The following is a 17996-nucleotide window of genomic DNA, read 5'->3' as shown; positions in this document are numbered from 1 at the left end:
AAGATTTAAAAGAATTATACAATAAACTTTCAGTTGTCATTTTACTGTTGTGTTATGGTACATGTCAGGATGAAGATCGAATGTGGACATAATAATTAAGAAGGATAGAAGGATATTAGGATAGAATTGTAGGGAAACAGCCCCCCTTTTGCCCTCAGAACAGCCTCATTTTGTCGGGGCGTGGACTCTATCATACCCAGTTCAAAGGCATTTTTTGTCTTGCCCATTCACCCTCTGATTGGCACACATACACAATCCATGTCTCAATTGTCTCAAGGCTTAAAAATCCTTCATTAACTTGTCTCCTCCCCTTTATCTACACTGATTGAAGTGGATTTAACAAGTGACATCAGTAAGGGATCATAGTTTTCACCTGGATTCACGTGGTCAGTCTATGTTATGGAAAGAGCAGATGTTCATATTGTTTTGTATACTCAGTGTATGTCATCTACACAGAATAATTATCTCTAACCACTAGATTACTTAATAAAATACTTAGACTTTGAAACAGTTTGGTCACTTTCACAGCCGTGACTCATGTTATCCACAAGTGCAACACTGAATCTTAATGACCACCATCAGCTCTGGGCTAAAAATATAGAAGGATCCATGTTTTAAAACAACAACATCTCCTCTCACACCAACTTTATGACTTCATTGGGGCGTGTGGTTCAAGTATAATGAGTTGTACATTAATAAGACCTCTGTGTGAACATATACTGTACATCTGTTTCCGAGGTATTGAATAGCATTAGGGGCTGCGTCCCAAATAGAACCTTATTCCCAATGTAGTGCACTACTTTTGACCAGAACCCTATGGGCCCTGGTCAAAAGTAGTGCACTACATAGGAAATAGGTTGCCATTTGGGAGGCAGACAGACTAGATACCATATTTCAACAAGGAGATCTAGCAACTTAGCACCTGTCTGAAGTTCCAGCTTTCATGTGTCATTATAGAACCGACTTGATTGATTGACCTTTAGGCTAGTTGTATTGGAAAGAGTTGACAAAAGGTTGGGATTACTCCTTTCTATATCAATGGTGACTGGTAATGCTGCTGGAGTTACTCTTACAACGAATGCTTATGTTTCTTAAATGCCATCACTTTAAAGAAAGACGTGTTGTTCAAGTGGCTCCGGTGCGAGAGCCATTGTCAATTACAGCGTGAACAAGGTCATACACCCTTAGACAATGACATTTACAACACTTTGGTGTCAACAGAGCCTATGTTTGTTAAGGCTAGATGTCACGCTTGTAACACTACCGCAGCAGAAGTCTCACAGGAGTGGATCACTGCTTCTCATTTGTAATGCTTTGTTTTGACTTGGTTTTATTGGGAACAAATGTTCTCACATTTATGGCTCGCAATAAATCATTTTTGTTTGAAAAGGTTAACTTGGCCCCTGTACAGTATCAGTGGTCTAATCCTTCTAGGGAAAAATTGCTGAGCAAGAAAATGGATGCATAAAGTGGAACCACCTTTACACAAAAACAATAAACTAACTTCTCATACTCAAATGGTTGAAGGCAAACTGGTGATCTTATATTATTTACCTGCGATTTTCTCATTTGCTTCTTAGAAAAGATGACTGTGAATTGACTAACCAGGCAGAGACTGAGCCCTCCTTGCTAACCCTGCCTCTGCTCTGGCGGGAGTGGTGGAGCTGGACTTCCCCTGCCTGCTTCAGAGTGGGATAGTTTAGCTGTCAGAGGGGCTTGGGAAAGCTTCCCTCAATCTGCTCAGCTGCTAACAGCCATGAGTGACTGAGAACACTTGTTAAATATAGCCCAGGCAGACTCTGCTACACTCAAAGCTCTACACTCTCCTGCCCAGGAACAAAAGGGAAAAGGCAGGTTCCTGGCACCTGACAAAGGCTATATTCCACATTTCTACCCTCCTCTCCATCTTACTTTGGATATCTCCATTTGAAGGAAAATCGGACTTTTCAGACAAAAGCAGCTCTGACCACCTCCTCTTGCTTGCTGGTCTCTCTCTCTCTCTCTCTCTCTCTCTCTCTCTCTCTCTCTCTCTCTCTCTCTCTCTCTCTCTCTCTCTCTCTCGCTTTTCTCTCTCATCCTCTCAGTTTGTGAAAGACTCTGCCGGCCCAAACTTCTGGAGAGGACAAAGCTTGGTGTTCATCTTCAGACGCCTCTTGCATTGCCTCTGTTGCCTTGACAGGAGAGAAGAGGGGAAACAAGTTATTAAAAGAGAAAAGTAAGAGGTGAGAGTATAGATCATCTACATTTGATATGTCTCTTTTTGACACACATAGTCAAGGTAACTGAAGAACACAGACATTGAGGAGAGACTTTTTACTCTGGGACTTGATTCTCAGTAACTGAGATATTCCTTTTTGACCTGTCGTCACCTGTGATGTGGTACCATTGAGAACAGGTAAGGGGAAATGATTCTGCTATTCTTCATAGATTTGAAAAGCTTTTCTTTTCCTCGCAAAAATAAACTTGTATGGACTAAATTTTGGGACATTTAGATGTCCAATTATATGGTTTCTAGTTCGTAAAGTGGAACACATTGTGAATCAGTGAGTTGGGAAAGAACATTAGTTGCTGCCATCAGACGTCCGGTCCAGACTCAATTCAGGAAATGGTACATTAGGAGACATTCATTGATTACATCTTTTACCAGAAGAACGCTTTAGCTCTCTCTCTAGAGGATATATTAAATGTACTAATAGCTGAGTAACAACACAGGGAATGTAGAGGAAAATGATGCAATAATACAATGATAAATCTGGGTCTAACATACTGTAGTTGCTCAACTTTCTTTGGACTGTGGAGATTTGTATCTAAACATGTCAACTTGTTCACATTGGATGAAAGTTGAAATTTGGACAAGGTAAGTTGAAGTAATTAACATTAAAGAATGTCTCTCTTATTAATAAGCCTGTATGGCTCAGCTGGTATGGCATGGTGCTTGCACTGCCAGGGTTGTGGGTTCAATTCCCAGGGCCACCCAAATGTAATATGTACGCAAGCATGACTTAGTCAATTTGGGTAAAAGTGTCTGCTAAATGGCTGATATTATCACTACCATGTCTGTCCACTTTGATGTTTTCCCATGTCAAAACAATAGATGTTGCCAATGGGTTTTATTCTGATAAGAGGTTCCATGAGAGACCCCACTGTTTGAAGGCACACAGTAAACAGCGATGCTATCCCATCCTCTCACTGTTATTCCAGTGGTAGCCATTAGATGTGTCCTCTGCCAGCCTGTGGTACCACACATACATACTCAGGCAGCACATGTGGGTGGCACCTTAATTGGGGAGGACTAGTTTCATGGTAATGGCTGGAGCAGAATCAGTGGAATGGTATCAAATACATTAAACACGTGTTTGATACCATTCCATTTACTCCCTTCCAGCCATTATTATGAGTTGTCCTCCCCTCTGCAGCGTCCCATGCCAGGCAGTCACATCCCCAGGGACTAGGGAACGTTCCATTAATAACTTACAATAAAAACAGTGGAAAAAGTTATTTTTAATCCGATCAAAAGATTTTTCCCTCTGTGATGAAACAATAAATGTCTGCTGTCCGTGTGGGTAAGGGAGGGCTTCAGTGGCGTTTGCATCATCAAGCCATTGTCATCGGCTTCAGGAACTCCACATAGCTATCCTGTGTGTTATGTGGAGGATGATCAAGGGTTAAAAAAATCTATTGTCTTTTGTAATGGACAGGTCAGAGGTCAGTTTGTTTAGAAATATTTTGGACAATGCCAATAGCGTTCAGAACAACTGAAGGCATAGTGAGGTCCCGTTGCAGATCAATGACCATTCATCAAAGGGCAATTTATACGGATATTATTCTTGGACACTTTTATACTTCCTCCTTAACCTCTATTAACAAGCCTGAATTACTTTAATGGAGTATACCATTATTGACAGGTTGGGTAGTTATCGGGTATTATGTATGAGAAACTAAATTACTGCCTGCGGAGCCTCTCTTTTGTCCTCCCCTCCAGTCTGTAACTCAAATGATCACCCTGCATTCCCTGTTGCTCTTGTAAGTTTCTCTGGCAGCGGTTGTCTTTAAATCATCTGCTTCAGTTTGTGCCTGTGGCATTACTTCACTGGCAGCCAAGGCCCAAGTGATAAGACAGTGAACCATGAGATCACTTAGCTAATTCAGCTCAGCAATCTCCCATGGAGGGAAACAGCAGGGCATGTCCTCATGTTTTGTTTCATAACAACAGCTCCGCTGTTCCCATGACAGCAAAATAAGGGACGAGAGAGAGATGGATTACATTTGTTTGGGTGCTTTGCCTTGTTGACGTTTTTGGGATGAGTATTTTCCTGGAGGCAGAACTGAGCGATTTTCGCTAGCTGCAAAATCTAAATTGCCGATATTGTACAAATTCATGAAAACAAAAATGTCCTTCATGGTCTTAATTTAAGGTTAGGGTTAGCAGTGCGGTTAAGGTTAGGTTTAACATCAGATTTTATGGCTGTGCCAGCTAGTGACCACTCCCGAGCTGCCTCCAGAACAAGATTCATGACGAAAAACACTAACCTGCTGGCCAGATGATGACACAAAAAACACTGGCTGAGATCACTAAATATTGTGAATTAAATAATACTATATATCATCTCTACCACAGATCGTTATGTGCACTTCATAAAAATAGTATATCATGAAAAATATTGAATGGAGATTACAGATTAACTCGTTTGACTGAATAACCCATTGTCAGCATTATGCTGTGGGTGCTTTTACATCCCACAAGGGTGTGTCTCTTTTAAAACGACCAAGGGTAACCATGCATTACCACTATGCTATTTAACATTCCATATCAGCCCACACTTAGTGAAATCATCCAGCCTGCCCACACACACACACACACACACACACTGATTTGGAGTGGCGCTGGCCTCACACAATGTCTCTAGATTATTCTCTCATTATCAGCTTGAACAGCTGCATCTGAAGCACCCCACAATCATTCCCAGGCCTTGCTATTGTACTGCTCCTAACAAGGGGAATCAAAGGATTTCAAATGATAGCTGGTCAGCTGGTTTACATAATTCAGCTTTGTAAGAGCAGATGTACTGTATGTATTTAATCCCAAATGCTCACCCCAATGGAGGACCATTTGTGATTTGGGTTCAGAACATAACACGTCTCTCAACTCATCTCTACTGATATAAAGCCTTTAAAGCATGTTTACTGTAAGATAAGGCTGATCTACCTACAGACTGTTCTGTGAGCTGTCTTTTTTTCTAATTGTTTGTCCTGACTTTCCTAGATGTTATGACCGCATGTGTTTTCTGGGAAACTGATGACAAACAAATAGTTGAGTGGTTCAGGCTCAGGGAGAAAATAGTCTGTAAAAATCAAAATAATAAAACACAGTCAGCATTAAATCTCTTCCCTCTCTCATAGGGTCTCAAACTCTCACACGTTCTTCTCTCTCTCTCTGTTCTCTCTCTTCCCCCTCTCTCTCGCTCTTCGCTGTCTCTTTGTCTCGCACTTTATGAGGGAAGTGACTTCATCATCATTCCACCAGAAAGGCATTTGAGACTGGCCAGCTTGAGAACTACATCTGGCTAATGGTGTCAGTTTGCTGGATCCATGTGAAGATAGAAACCAACCTGCCATATCTTTTGCTCATTCATTTTCACTGCTGATTGAACATGTCGGACTGAGGATTGACTCGGACTGTGAGAGTTTTGATGAGGACAGGGAAGTCAAGTCACGGCCAATCTTCAAGACACCCTATTAGGCTTGGCAATGGAAATAGGACTATTGAAATAACGCCACAGTTATAACAAGTTATAGTGGTATTTAATTAAGTGTACTATATTCCATTTCCTTTTATGATAGCAATAGTTTTGAATGAAACATTCCCTTTCAGCACTGTGCCTCTTTTAGACTCACGTCACATTGTGATTTGTTATTCCGCTTTAATATGTAGCCCAAGGCTTTGGATTGACCTTGCAGCCGAACCGCCTCTTTTCAAGTAAGATCCACTCATGTGGCTTTAGTCCTGGATCCAGTCTGGTTTCTGAGAAGCCCGAACCCAGGCCTGCTTTCTGCTAAAAACCCTAATAAAAAAAACCTGGCCTGGCTTCTTTGTTGTGTGCAACTTTGAACTTGCTCAAAAGTCTGATTTCTATTTTTATACCAGCTTTCACATGAACCTTGCTGCTCACTTATTTGTCTGACTTCAGATACCCTTGTAAGGTGGCAGATAATGATGTCATGTAATGTTGCCAAGGATGTGGGTCACTGACTCAAATGTAAAGACACTAAACCCGTCTACTGTATGAATCTCAGGTGTCCCTTCTATGACTCAGACGGCCAGATAGCTTTCTTATACCATGCTCATTCAAGGCTATCTTGACAACCAATACATTTTAGGATCCATTAATCTTCCTATTTGATTTTCGGATAAAAGTAAAGAATATATTCTAACTCCAGCGTTGGAAGCCGTACATATCATTTTAGAGGTATATGTATGAGTGTGTGTGGGGGTCCAACACTAGCAGGTGGGTTCTGCATGTGCCACGGGCCAGGGGGTAAGTTGTCAGTAACGAGGTTACATTAAGATTACAATATTTATGTCATCTGCATGAAATACTACAGATCGGAACCCGACACGGTGATATTCCACTCTCGGCTGTATACGTACGTCAGAACTTGAGGCAGTAAATGTTTGATATTAATAGTGGACGTTGTACAGTACAGTGAGGTCTGTAATATTACATTTACACAGTGGTAAGATGTCCATAGAGGTTTAGTCAAATGTGTATCAGTGGTCGGGAATGTTTTATTTGGTGTTGGAGCTAGAAACACAAGCATTTCGCTACACCCGCAATAACATCTGCTTAATATGTGTATGTGACCAATAAAATTGGATTGGATTTGATTTGAAATTTTATAGCCTCTGTGAATAGAACTGCATGGCCATCTGGTTATATGCATCTGTTTAGGTTACATGTACTGTGTCGTTTACTGCTATGGTTTGTTATGTGGAATAACACCAAATAAAACATTCCCGACCACTGATACACATTTGACTAAACCTCTATGGACATCTTACCACTGTGTAAATGTAATATTACAGACCTCACTGTACTGTACAACGTCCACTATTAATATCAAACATTTACTGCCTCAAGTGCTGACGTACGTATACAGCCGAGAGTGGAATATCACCGTGTCGGGTTCCGATCTGTAGTATTTCATGCAGATGACATAAATATAGCAATCTTAATGTAACCTCGTTACTGACAACTTACCCCCTGGCCCGTGACACATGCAGAACCCACCTACTAGTGTTGGACCCCCACACACACTCATACATATACCTCTAAAATGATATGTACGGCTTCCAACGCTGGAGTTAGAATATATTCTTTACTTTTATCCGAAAATCAAATAGGAAGATTAAATGGTTCCTAAAATGTCTGGGTTGTCAAGATAGCTTTCTTATACAGTGCTCATTCAAGTCTATCTGGTAGTCTGAGTCACGGAAGAGACTACTGTGATTCATAGACTAGAGGGGTTTTGTGTCTTTACTTTTGAGTCAGTGACCCACAAAAATATTGTGATCAGATTACAGATACTTTTGAAAAACGATATGATTACTTCAAGGATTACTGTTAAATTCAGAAAGGATATTTGCAAAATAAAATCTTCTCGATGACATTCAAATCAGCATAGAAAAAAGGCGCAAATGAAATTTGTTCAACGTGAGCGAGTCTGACTTAAGTCAGAGACCACTATGATGACACACCAAATGTGTTTGATGGATTGCGGGAAAAGAGCAGGAATAGGCTTTTGTAGGCTACAGTCCAAGCTACAGTGCCTTTTTCCTATTTTGTTGCATTACAACCTGTAATTGAAATGGATTTTTATTTGGATTTCATGTAATGGACATACACAAAATAGTCCAAATTGGTTAAGTGAAATTTAAAAAATAACTTGTTTTAAAAAATTATTTAAAAAAAAAACGGAAAAGTGGTGCGTGCATATGTATTCACCCCCTTTGCTATGAAGCCCCTAAATAAGATCCAAGCAACCAATTACCTTCAGAAGTCACATGATTAGTTAAATAAATGCCACCTGTGTGAAATCTAAGTGTCACATGATCTCAGTTTATATACACCTGTTCTGAAAGGCCCCAGAGTTTGCTACACCACTAAGCAAGGGGCACCACCAAGCAAGCAGCACTATGAAGACCAAGGAGCTCTCCAAACAGGTCAGGGACAAAGTTGTGGAGAAGTACAGATCAGGGTTGGGTTATAAAAAATATCAGAAACTTTGAACATCCCACGGAGCACCATTAAATCCATTATAAAAAAAATTGAAAGAATATGGCACCACAACAAACCTGCCAAGAGAGAGCCGCCCACCAAAACTCATGGACCAGGCAAGGAGGGCATTAATCAGAGAGGCAACAAAGAGCAAAGATAACCCTGAAGGAGCTGCAAAGCTCCGCAGCGGAGATTGGAGTATCTGTCCATAGGACCACTTTAAGCCGTACATGCAACAGAGCTGGGCATTACAGAAGAGTGTCCAGAAAAAAAAAATATCAAACATGTTTGGTGTTCGCCGAAAGGCATGTGGGAGACTCCCCAAACAAATGGAAGAAGGTACTCTGTTCAGATGAGACTAAAATTGAGCTTTTTGGCCATCAAGGAAAACACTGTGTCTGGCGCAAACCCAACACCTCTCATCACCCTGAGAACACCATCCCCACAGTGAAGCATGGTGGTGGCAGCATCATGCTGTGGGGATGTTTTTCATCGGCAGGGACTGGGAAACTGGTCAGAATTGAAGGAATGATGGATGACACTAAATACAGGGAAATTCTTGAGGGAAACCTGTTTCAGTCTTCCAGAGATATGAGACTGGGACGGAGGTTCACCTTCCAGCAGGACAATGACCCTAAGCATACTGCTAAAGCAACACTCGAGGGGTTTAAGGAGGACATTTAAATGTCTTGAATGGCCTAATCAAAGCCCAGACCTCAATCCAATTGAGAATCTGTGGTATGACTTAAAGATGTAAAGATTGCTGTACATCAGCGGAACCCATCCAACTTGAAGGAGCTGGAGCAGTTTTGCCTTAAAGAATGGGAAAAAATCCCAGTGGCTAGATGTGCCAAGCTCATAGAGACATTCCCCAAGAGACTTGCAGTTGTAATTTCTGCAAAAGGTGGCTCTACAAAGATTTGACTTTGGGGGGTGAATAGTTATGCACACTAAAGTTTTCTGTTTTTTCTGTCTTATTTCTTGTTTGTCTCACAGTAAAACATATTTTGCATCTTCAAAATGGTAGGCATGTTGTGTAAATCAAATGATACAAACCCCCCAAAAATCAATTTTAATTCCAGGTTGTAAGGCAACAAAATAGGAAAAATGCCAAGGGGAGTGAATACTTTCGCACGCCACTGTATGTCTTCTGCTGTCGGCATCCAAAGATTATCCAATTTGAATAAACGCTTGGAGGTAAGGATGGCAGCAGTGGTGAAGTCTATGGCGATACGGATATCACTTATTATTGTTATCTACATAGCGCATTGACATGAATCACACTGCTGCTCTCTTATTTAGTTATTTGCACCGTACAGATTGTGGTTGTTGTGGATAGCTGTTCACAAATCTAAATGTGTATTTGAACCCAATAATGGTTGAATTCAAGAAGTTTAAGCCGCATATCAATCATTATTTTTGAAACCAGTGGACAGCCAGTGAAAAATGCGCTCTTGCAAGAGCTGCAGTGTGGATCCCAGCCTATGGAATAAAAGTGAGGCTTTTATTGCTCAATCTAATTCATGCTGATAAGAAAAATATCCATATGCCTAATGGACACATGCTCAAACTCACACACTTCTGATAGACTTGAAGGGGCAATCTGTAGTTGCTACATCCAAGAAGGAAAGATATTCCACAAATTAACTTTCAGCAAGGCACACCTGTTAATTTCAATGCATTCCAAGTGACTACCTCATGAAGCTGGTTGAGAGAATGCCAAGAGTGTGCAAAGCTGTCATCAAGGCAAAGGGTGGCTACTTTGAAGAATCTCAAACATAAAATATATTTTGTTTTGTTAGACACTTGTTTGGTTACTACATGATTCCATGTGTTATTTCATAGTTTTGAGGTTTTCACTATTATTCTACAATGTAGAAAATAGTAAAATATAGAAAAATCCTTGAATGAGTAGGTGTGTCCAAACTTTTGACTGGTACTGTGTATATATATCAATGAATTCTTGAAGAATATAACTTATAAATGCGCCTCGTGAGCTTAGTTTAACTGTCACACTCCATGAGAACCCAAAATATAAACTTGTTTTTCTCCAATGTTTGTAAACATTGTAAATGCAAACAAACACTGTATAGCCTCATAACATGGTTAAACCAATCATTTGCATCCATAGCTCTATCTATTAATCTGAGAGTGGTTACATTTTCCAGGCCCATCCCTCAGCTTTTTACCAAAACAGAGGCGGGACGGCCATTTTGTTATTGATTCATCTGTGGATTTTCCCTTTAAACAGCTGCATATTATCAAGATATCAAAGTGTCACCAACAAAGGTAAAGGTAAACAATAGGCCTATAGCAAATGCAGCATATGGCATTTATTTTTCACATGCAAATAGCACTTTTCAGTAGTGCACAAAGCATGCCATTCCATGAGCGCAGCATTTATTTTTCAACTTGTATCAATGAGCCCAATCAGTCCTCCATGACAATAAAATCATAAACAACAGAGTAGGACTTGCTTATAAATCCTTAGTTTAGGGGTTATGCTCAGGTAAAACAATTTAGCTAATCTATACTTCCATATTTCCAAGTCCTTTTCTTGAAGATCAAGTGGTATACCATTTATTGGCATGACTTGAATTCTGATCGACTTAGATTTTTAATGTAAATATATAATTTAATTGTATTATTATATGTAGTAGAAAGCCATGGGTTAGAAGAAACCTACAAAACCAACCCATAAAGTAAAATTTAACATCCATATACGGCCAGCTATGTCAACTTTAACATTGATTCATCCTGCAATAGATGTTGTTCAACTGGTAACATACTTTGTCTTCTTCTAATACCTCTTAAGGGGGAAGTAATCTAAAAGTAACTGAATGTAATCAGATTACGTTACTGAGTTGGGGTAATCCAACAGTTATGTTACTGATTACATTTGACAGGTAACTAGTAACTGTAACAGATTGCATTTAGAAAGTAACCTACCCAACCCTGGCTCTGAGTGACTGAACCCTTGTAGACAGTTTTCCTTCCTGTTTCACAGAGTTTTGTTTTACCACCCTGATCTGAACCCACCCAGTCACCTTTGACCCTACCCTGACCTTCTGTCACAAACTTGTCTGGGTTGGTAGGTAGCAATGGTAGGAGACTTCAGGAAGTGCCTGTTTTCCAATGAATTTACAGAGAGCTGTGACATTGAAAAGACAGATTGACCTCCTCCTGAACCTATAAACTCTCAGTGGTATTCACCTTACAGTGGGAGACTGAATATAATATACTGTAGCTAATCACAGGCTACCCAGAGGTAACCGAGGTTTGGAATGCACACAGTGTCTCTCACTGAGAGAGTTTGAATTGAGTTTGAATTGAGTTTGAATTGAGTGGTATTTCATTAGAGGTGACATCAGATCTTTTTTTTTAGTTTTTATAGCTTTGTTTGGATTGTTTTGTCCCTTGGTTTTTACCGACAGTGGCAGCTGAACTCATGAATACAGCATGGTGTGAAGCAGACTCCCAGAGGAAGATTACTCAATCGTCTGATAAACGAAGTGCAAAGCTGCATTAAGTTCTGATATTGCACACAGCTCTCTCTCTACTGTCTACCCCATACATGGTTGCCAAGACAACCACAGCATAATATTTTGCTTTTGGAAATGAGGTGAAATCTACTCAGCATATTGTCACCAGTAAAATTCTCAGAGGAGTATAGATGTGGCAAGTGTATGGTCCCGTTACACAAGTCGGGTTATGCTGCTTTTTCTTCCCTTTACTCTGAGTGAGTTGCTGCAGCAGGATAGGATTTTCGGTTTTCAAAATCCTATCCCCTATGCTCGTCTTCCCATATTTAGTCACATTGGGAGTCTTTAGACGCATGCATGACTGAATTGAAATTCTATTTCAAAGGGACATTTTTGAAGAGCTACAAAATCAAGTAGTGGGGGATTTGGACAGCTGCCGGCACCTGCCAGTACCTCGTTTTACTGGGGCTAAGTTGGCTAGTCTGTGAGACCGTCCACAGGGAGCCTTCGCCACATTCAAGTAGCCTTTATTGGAGGAGACAATGTGTCAGATCTTCCTCTGTAACTATACAGGAACCAAATGAACCAAAGAATACATCTGAAAGGCGTTGTGTGGCAAAAGGAAGTGTTGGACGAGCTGAGAGCAGACACGCTTGAAGTTAAGCACGTGTATCCTAATCCGCATTCTAAAAAATATCTTAAACCTTCCATAAATCACTCAGGCCGGCCCCCATTGATAGAGGGCCGTAGTAGGGTGCTCCCATAATGGGCATGAATATTAGGAAGCCCGGTAAACACTCTCCCTTTCACTGCAGTATGTGGTAATGCACCGTGAGAGAAACTAGCAGGTGGACCTGCCATAATACCAAGATGTGATGCTGTCAGCCTGCCAGAGAGATGCTTATACATATCATATTACATATCAATTATGAGAGTCATTGCTGACTGCCTAGGCCAACACCGCCAGTCTTTGTTTCCCTGATTAGCTGCGCTGTCGTTATGCCCATGGAGGAGTGTGTTGTTAGAGAAGGCAAGAAATGATATCAATATCCACCATTTTATTTCTATAAATAGCAGCGGCCTTTGAATATCAAAGGATGTTGCATACCTCTTGAAAAAATGTGTGCAGAGTATCGTAGGAACGAATGAGCAACTGTGTGATGTGGATGTGTGAAAACCTACAGCTGTGGAGTAAAATAGAAGTACTGACAGCTGATTAGAATGCTGATGGCTTATAAAGTGATCACCTTCTGGCATTTCCACTTCTGGGTCCCACTGCACAAGTTGAGGGACGGGGCTCCTATAAATACTCACTGAAAACTTCACCAGCAGACAGCTGTGCATGCCGCCCGGCCAAAGGCCCAGCTCAAAAATAGGGACCCTGCCCTTATTTACCTTCCTATTTTCATGGGCAGAGAATTCACATAGGGTGCATGCCAAAGTGCAGCCTATTCCTTATGGGCCCTAGTCAAAAGTTGTGCACTGTGTAAGGAATAGGGTTCCATTTGTGATGCGCTTATGCTCTACCATCAGCTATGGGCCACAGCTGTCCCAGGTTTAGCAAGGCTCAAGTGTAAGTTGAGGAGACCAGCCTGGCACGGTCACATCCCCAGAAATATTTGTGATGATCAACATGTGATATTGGGCAACAGGAAAGTTGTGCCTTGTAGCATAGTCATTAGTAATAAGGGAAAGTGTGATTCAATGTGTGAACTGATACCATGTTTATAGTGAGGCTTTGCGTATTTGCCTACCATTGGATAGTGCCTGTGAATCAGTGAAGGCTGCAGAGGGGAAAACGACAGATAATAATGTCTGCAACGGAGCGAATGGAATGGCAGCAAACACATGGAAACCATGTGTTTGATGTATTTGATACCATTCCACTATTCCGCTCCAGCCATTACCACGACCCCAGCCTTCCTAATTAAGGGGCCACCAACCTCCTATCCTGTGAATCCACATTTAAAGGGAGTTGTGAACAACAGTATTACCAACCACCATTTTTGTTTTCTGTCCTAAGTTTACTGTTATTGGAGGGTGGGCATGAGACCGAGAAGAACATGTACAGTAACTTGTAGTGGGTGACTTTATATGGCATGAATCCACTTCAGAATATCATCGTAAATATTATTGCCACTCTTTCTCCTGAGCCCGTTTTGAGATATTTCGATACAGAACCTTTAGGTAAACATTCCAATGTAATATTCTGCCTGCTGTTACCCTGGGCTTGTCATGGCTTTATTTTCTTACACACAACTCTTCGTTTTGGTTCGAATCAAACTGACACTCAAAATGAAGACAGCTCCATGGCTGCACCCGATGGAGTGCTTGGCTTCTCCCCTGAAACAACTATTAATAACGCCCAACTCTAAAGTGGCTGCTACCATTTGGCTGCCAGGATTCTCTCAGCCTGAGTCACACGCTGCTTTCATCAGAGACTGTGCAACCTTGGGGAACTTTGGCCCCATTCATATGCAATGGCCTCATCGTGTTCTTTTCCTGAGCACCCCCGCCGTGTCGCTCCCTCCCTCCAAGGTTATGGATCCCCTGTGTCTGTGTCTTCTGCCTGGGCTGTTGTGTTGATGATGTGACCATCGTCATAACTGGCATTGTCCCAAAGCTCGACCCCTGATATGAGAGCAAATTATTTTGATTCACACAGAACAAATCAGTTATCTATCATCCAAATTCTATTAAAATTGCCCATCTGTTATGACTATATTCTGGGATCTGCATTTTCACAGCATATCGGCTTTGATTATGATGCTTCTGATGGCGATGCAGACTTATTACAGACACAGACAACAAACATTGGTCTGATCAATGTCAAAACAAGGCCAGCCAGGCCAGGCATACTGTAGCAGCTCCGCTGGTGTGACATGATGGAAAGCGTGACTCTGGCTCTATAGATTCTAGGACAATGGAAACAATGGATCTGATTTGGCACAGTAGGAGGCGAGAGCTCTTGGCCAGGAAACGTCCTCCCTGCAGTAAAAGCAGTAACTAACCCACTCCATATACTGTAGCTAGAACTATGCTAACCTCATCCCTAGTCTAACTGCACATAGCGAGGAAGTGTATGGTGAAAGAGGTTACAAGTTACACTAGAATACTAAAAAAGTCATGGTAGTCATGTATTTGTATACGTTAGTTCACATAGCCTACCATTCAAGGTCACACATGTTTTTTGATGCATTAACGTCACACTGAATATATTTGTTTATCCAGGCTAGAATAACACAGTTGCTATTATAGCTATTTGCTTTATAATATTCCTTTGATTCCAGATGTTTTTAAAAAAGTCCCTATGACAACATTCATCTAGACCATTCTCACTCCCAGAGTTGGGTCCCACACCTAAGTATAGCAATTTAAGAAACAGAATAAGGCAGCAGTGTGAAATACAAGTACAGCGGGAATGACATAGGCCAAAGGGCATTAGTTAGAGGTGAGAGGTTAAGTTATGTGAGATCACAGGGGAAATTCTGAACATGTCGCTGTTCTGCTATTGATTACAAGTCTTGAGGTCATATTTAAATGTGGCTGAAATGACAGAAATGTTATTTACTCTCTATTGTACAAGCTTTCTTGCTGGTCTATGTTGTATGCATGGCCGAGGGAGATCCCCACTGAGAAAGGTTAGCAACACTTTCAACTTGTTCAAAACATATGCCATGAAAGACATAGGCATATACTTAATGCTCAGAGAATATTAATTAAACAAAAACATTATTCTAGGGCAGTGTTATATAAGGTTTTGAATCATTTCAGCCAGTGGCTTAGAAAATAACACTAACGAGCTACAAAACGGGTCCCCGGAAATTGTGCACTATTGTGTACAATGTCATCCATTTTGTATGATATGTTACGATTTCCAATTCGTACAATAGGTTACAAATTTGTAAGTGCTTAAGATCCCGTCACTCTCTTTAAGAAGTGATCTCATGGCATATTATTTGTCATTCAATACTGTCAAATGATTATGTTGCTCTGCAGAGATAATGACGCACTACATGACTCAGGCTTTGTAAACAAAACATGATCCTGTTATGCCAGGAGTGGAGGAGCCACTGACTATTACCTCCCCAATGGCCACTGTGATCAAAATAGCTGCTATCCAAAGCCAGGGAAGGAAACTGATAGAATCCTCATCGTCTCTAAAGAATTTACAGCCACCAAGAGGGCAATTTCAAGTTATTTCTTTGGATAACATAGTGTGAACTATTTGGGCTGTGGATTCAGTGTCCCTGTTGTCTGTCTCCGCCCTGCAGGTGAGAATGCGGTCCAGGTGCAGCACAGCCATGGAGGGCCCAGACGACGGACAGATAAACCATGTCACCCAGCCCACCAAAGCCTTCCCAAAAGAGGAGGGGGAGAACACACCAGAGCTGGTGAAGAGGAAAATGAAGGTCCAGCGAGAAGAGAAAGAGGGGAAGTCAGTGGTGTCTGGATCAGCGAAAAGGCCCCAGACAACCACAGAGAGCAGCAGAGGACAAAAGAAGGCAGCAGGGCTGACAGATCTCTCTAAGGAGGACCTTCTCCGTCTGCTGGGAGTCATGGAAGGAGAGGTGCAGGTGAGAGGTTCTCCACTAACACTGTGCTGCTGTGCCCTGGTCAAAAGTAGTGCAATATATGCAGTGGCATAAAGTACTTAATAAGTACTTTAAAGTATTTTTACTTAAGTTTTTATTTTTACTTATTTTGACTTAGTTTTTTGGGAGTATCTGTACTTTACTATTTAGATTTTTGGTAACTTTTACTTCACTACATTCCTAAAGAAAAAATAAAGTACTTTCTACTCCATTCATTTTTTCTGACACCCAAAAGTTTGACAGGAAAATGGTCCAAATCACACTTACCAAGAGAACATCCCTGGTCATCCCTACTGCCTCTGATCTGGCAGACTCACTAACAACAAATGCTTTGTTTGTAATTTATGTCTGAGTGTTGGAGTGTGCCCCTGGATATATGTAAATAATATAGAAACAAGAAAATTGTGCAGTCTGGTTTGCTTAATATAAGGAAGTTGAAATGATTTATACTTTTGACTCTTAAGTACATTTTAGCAATTCCATTTACTTTTGATTCTTAAGTATATTTAAAACCAAATACTTTTAGACTTTTACTCAAGTAGTATTTTACTGGGTGACTTCCACTTTTACTTGAGCCATTTTCTATTAAGGTATCTTTACTTTTACTCAAGTACGACAATTGAGTACTTTTTCCACCACTGTATAGGGAATAGGGTGCCATTTGGGAAGCACTCAGAGAGTTTCTCCACTGACACTGTGCTGCTGTGTGCTAGGTAACAGCTAACATTGTGGTAAGTGGTTTGTGTTATATTTGGCAGGTGGTAAAATCTCAGCCTCATCATCTCAGTCTATGTGTCTGGCTTGACATGTTACTGTGACCAGGAGTGCGTAACCCAAGAGTCATGATGCTGACTCACTGCTGTTGAGAGTCAACCTCAGCGTCAGCAGCCATTAACTCTGGTACCTTCCCACGCTGCCCCACTCTGTGGGTCCTAATGAAAGTGTTAAGCCTGCTGTTCATTATTTTCTTAATGGAGTTCCATTTATAATCAAGCCTCAATAGAGTACCACAGTATTAGTCATAAAACCCACAAAACCTAGCGGTCAAACAGGGAAATGGTTCCAATCGTTTTTCCACTATTCATTTTTCCAATAGGGGATTTTAGAAACACTTAAAATAAGGGCTGTGTTTTGTGTAGGCTCACCCTAGCGTGACGTTTTGATAACCGTGTAAATCTCTCTTGAATTTGATCAATATATTTGGCTGTATTTACCCCGAATATATTGATAAATCACCATGTCCGAGAGAGATTTACATGGTTATGAAAAGGTTACACCGGGTTGCGGTTCAAACTCATAAAAGACACACCCTCGTCCACTTATCCTCACCTTATGCCCTTGGGGGAATCGCCGTCAACATCTTGGTGGGCGGTCCAAATGATTAGCCAAGCAAGTAAAGTTTGCGATGTAAGCCCACGTTTTTAGTCAAGTTTGCGAGTGGACAAAAATTAAAACCCCAACGTCAATATTTGGAGTCAACATACAAGTGTAAGTAAAAACGAATGTAAATAAGTTCGAAATTGTGCTACTAATGCACATGACGGCTCAAACACGTCTCGTAAAAGTAATGATGTTTTTGTTTGGTTAGCTTTTGGAAATTGTAGAAATTAAACATTTTCCTTCAGAAGTTCCAGCTAGGCAGG

The 17996-nt window shown here is 41.0% G+C and overlaps 1 protein-coding gene across 7 annotated transcripts in view; it reads left to right on the top strand.

Annotated features, from left to right (window-relative positions):
* Nucleotides 1-1651: 1651 nt before the first annotated feature.
* Nucleotides 1652-17996, top strand: part of LOC110522090 (filamin-A-interacting protein 1) — a 53857-nt gene continuing 37512 nt past the window's right edge. For 3 of the 7 annotated variants that reach the window (XM_021600188.3, XM_021600186.3, XM_090232435.1), the window contains exons 1-2: nucleotides 1687-2395; nucleotides 16033-16335. In XM_021600188.3, coding sequence (XP_021455863.3) covers nucleotides 16039-16335 — 297 coding nt within the window. In that variant the 5' untranslated portion in view covers nucleotides 1687-2395; nucleotides 16033-16038. Of the gene's footprint in view, nucleotides 2396-16032; nucleotides 16336-17704; nucleotides 17842-17996 lie in introns of those variants that run through there. The other 4 variants (XM_090232434.1, XM_021600185.3, XM_021600183.3 and 1 more) reach the window with 3 other exon arrangements.

Source organism: Oncorhynchus mykiss, chromosome 4, assembly GCF_057628025.1.
Source record: "Oncorhynchus mykiss isolate SJ-2025 chromosome 4, ASM5762802v1, whole genome shotgun sequence".
NCBI lineage: Eukaryota > Metazoa > Chordata > Actinopteri > Salmoniformes > Salmonidae > Oncorhynchus > Oncorhynchus mykiss.
Note: the sequence above shows the minus strand (reverse complement) of the source record. Positions and strands in the feature narration are given on the sequence as shown.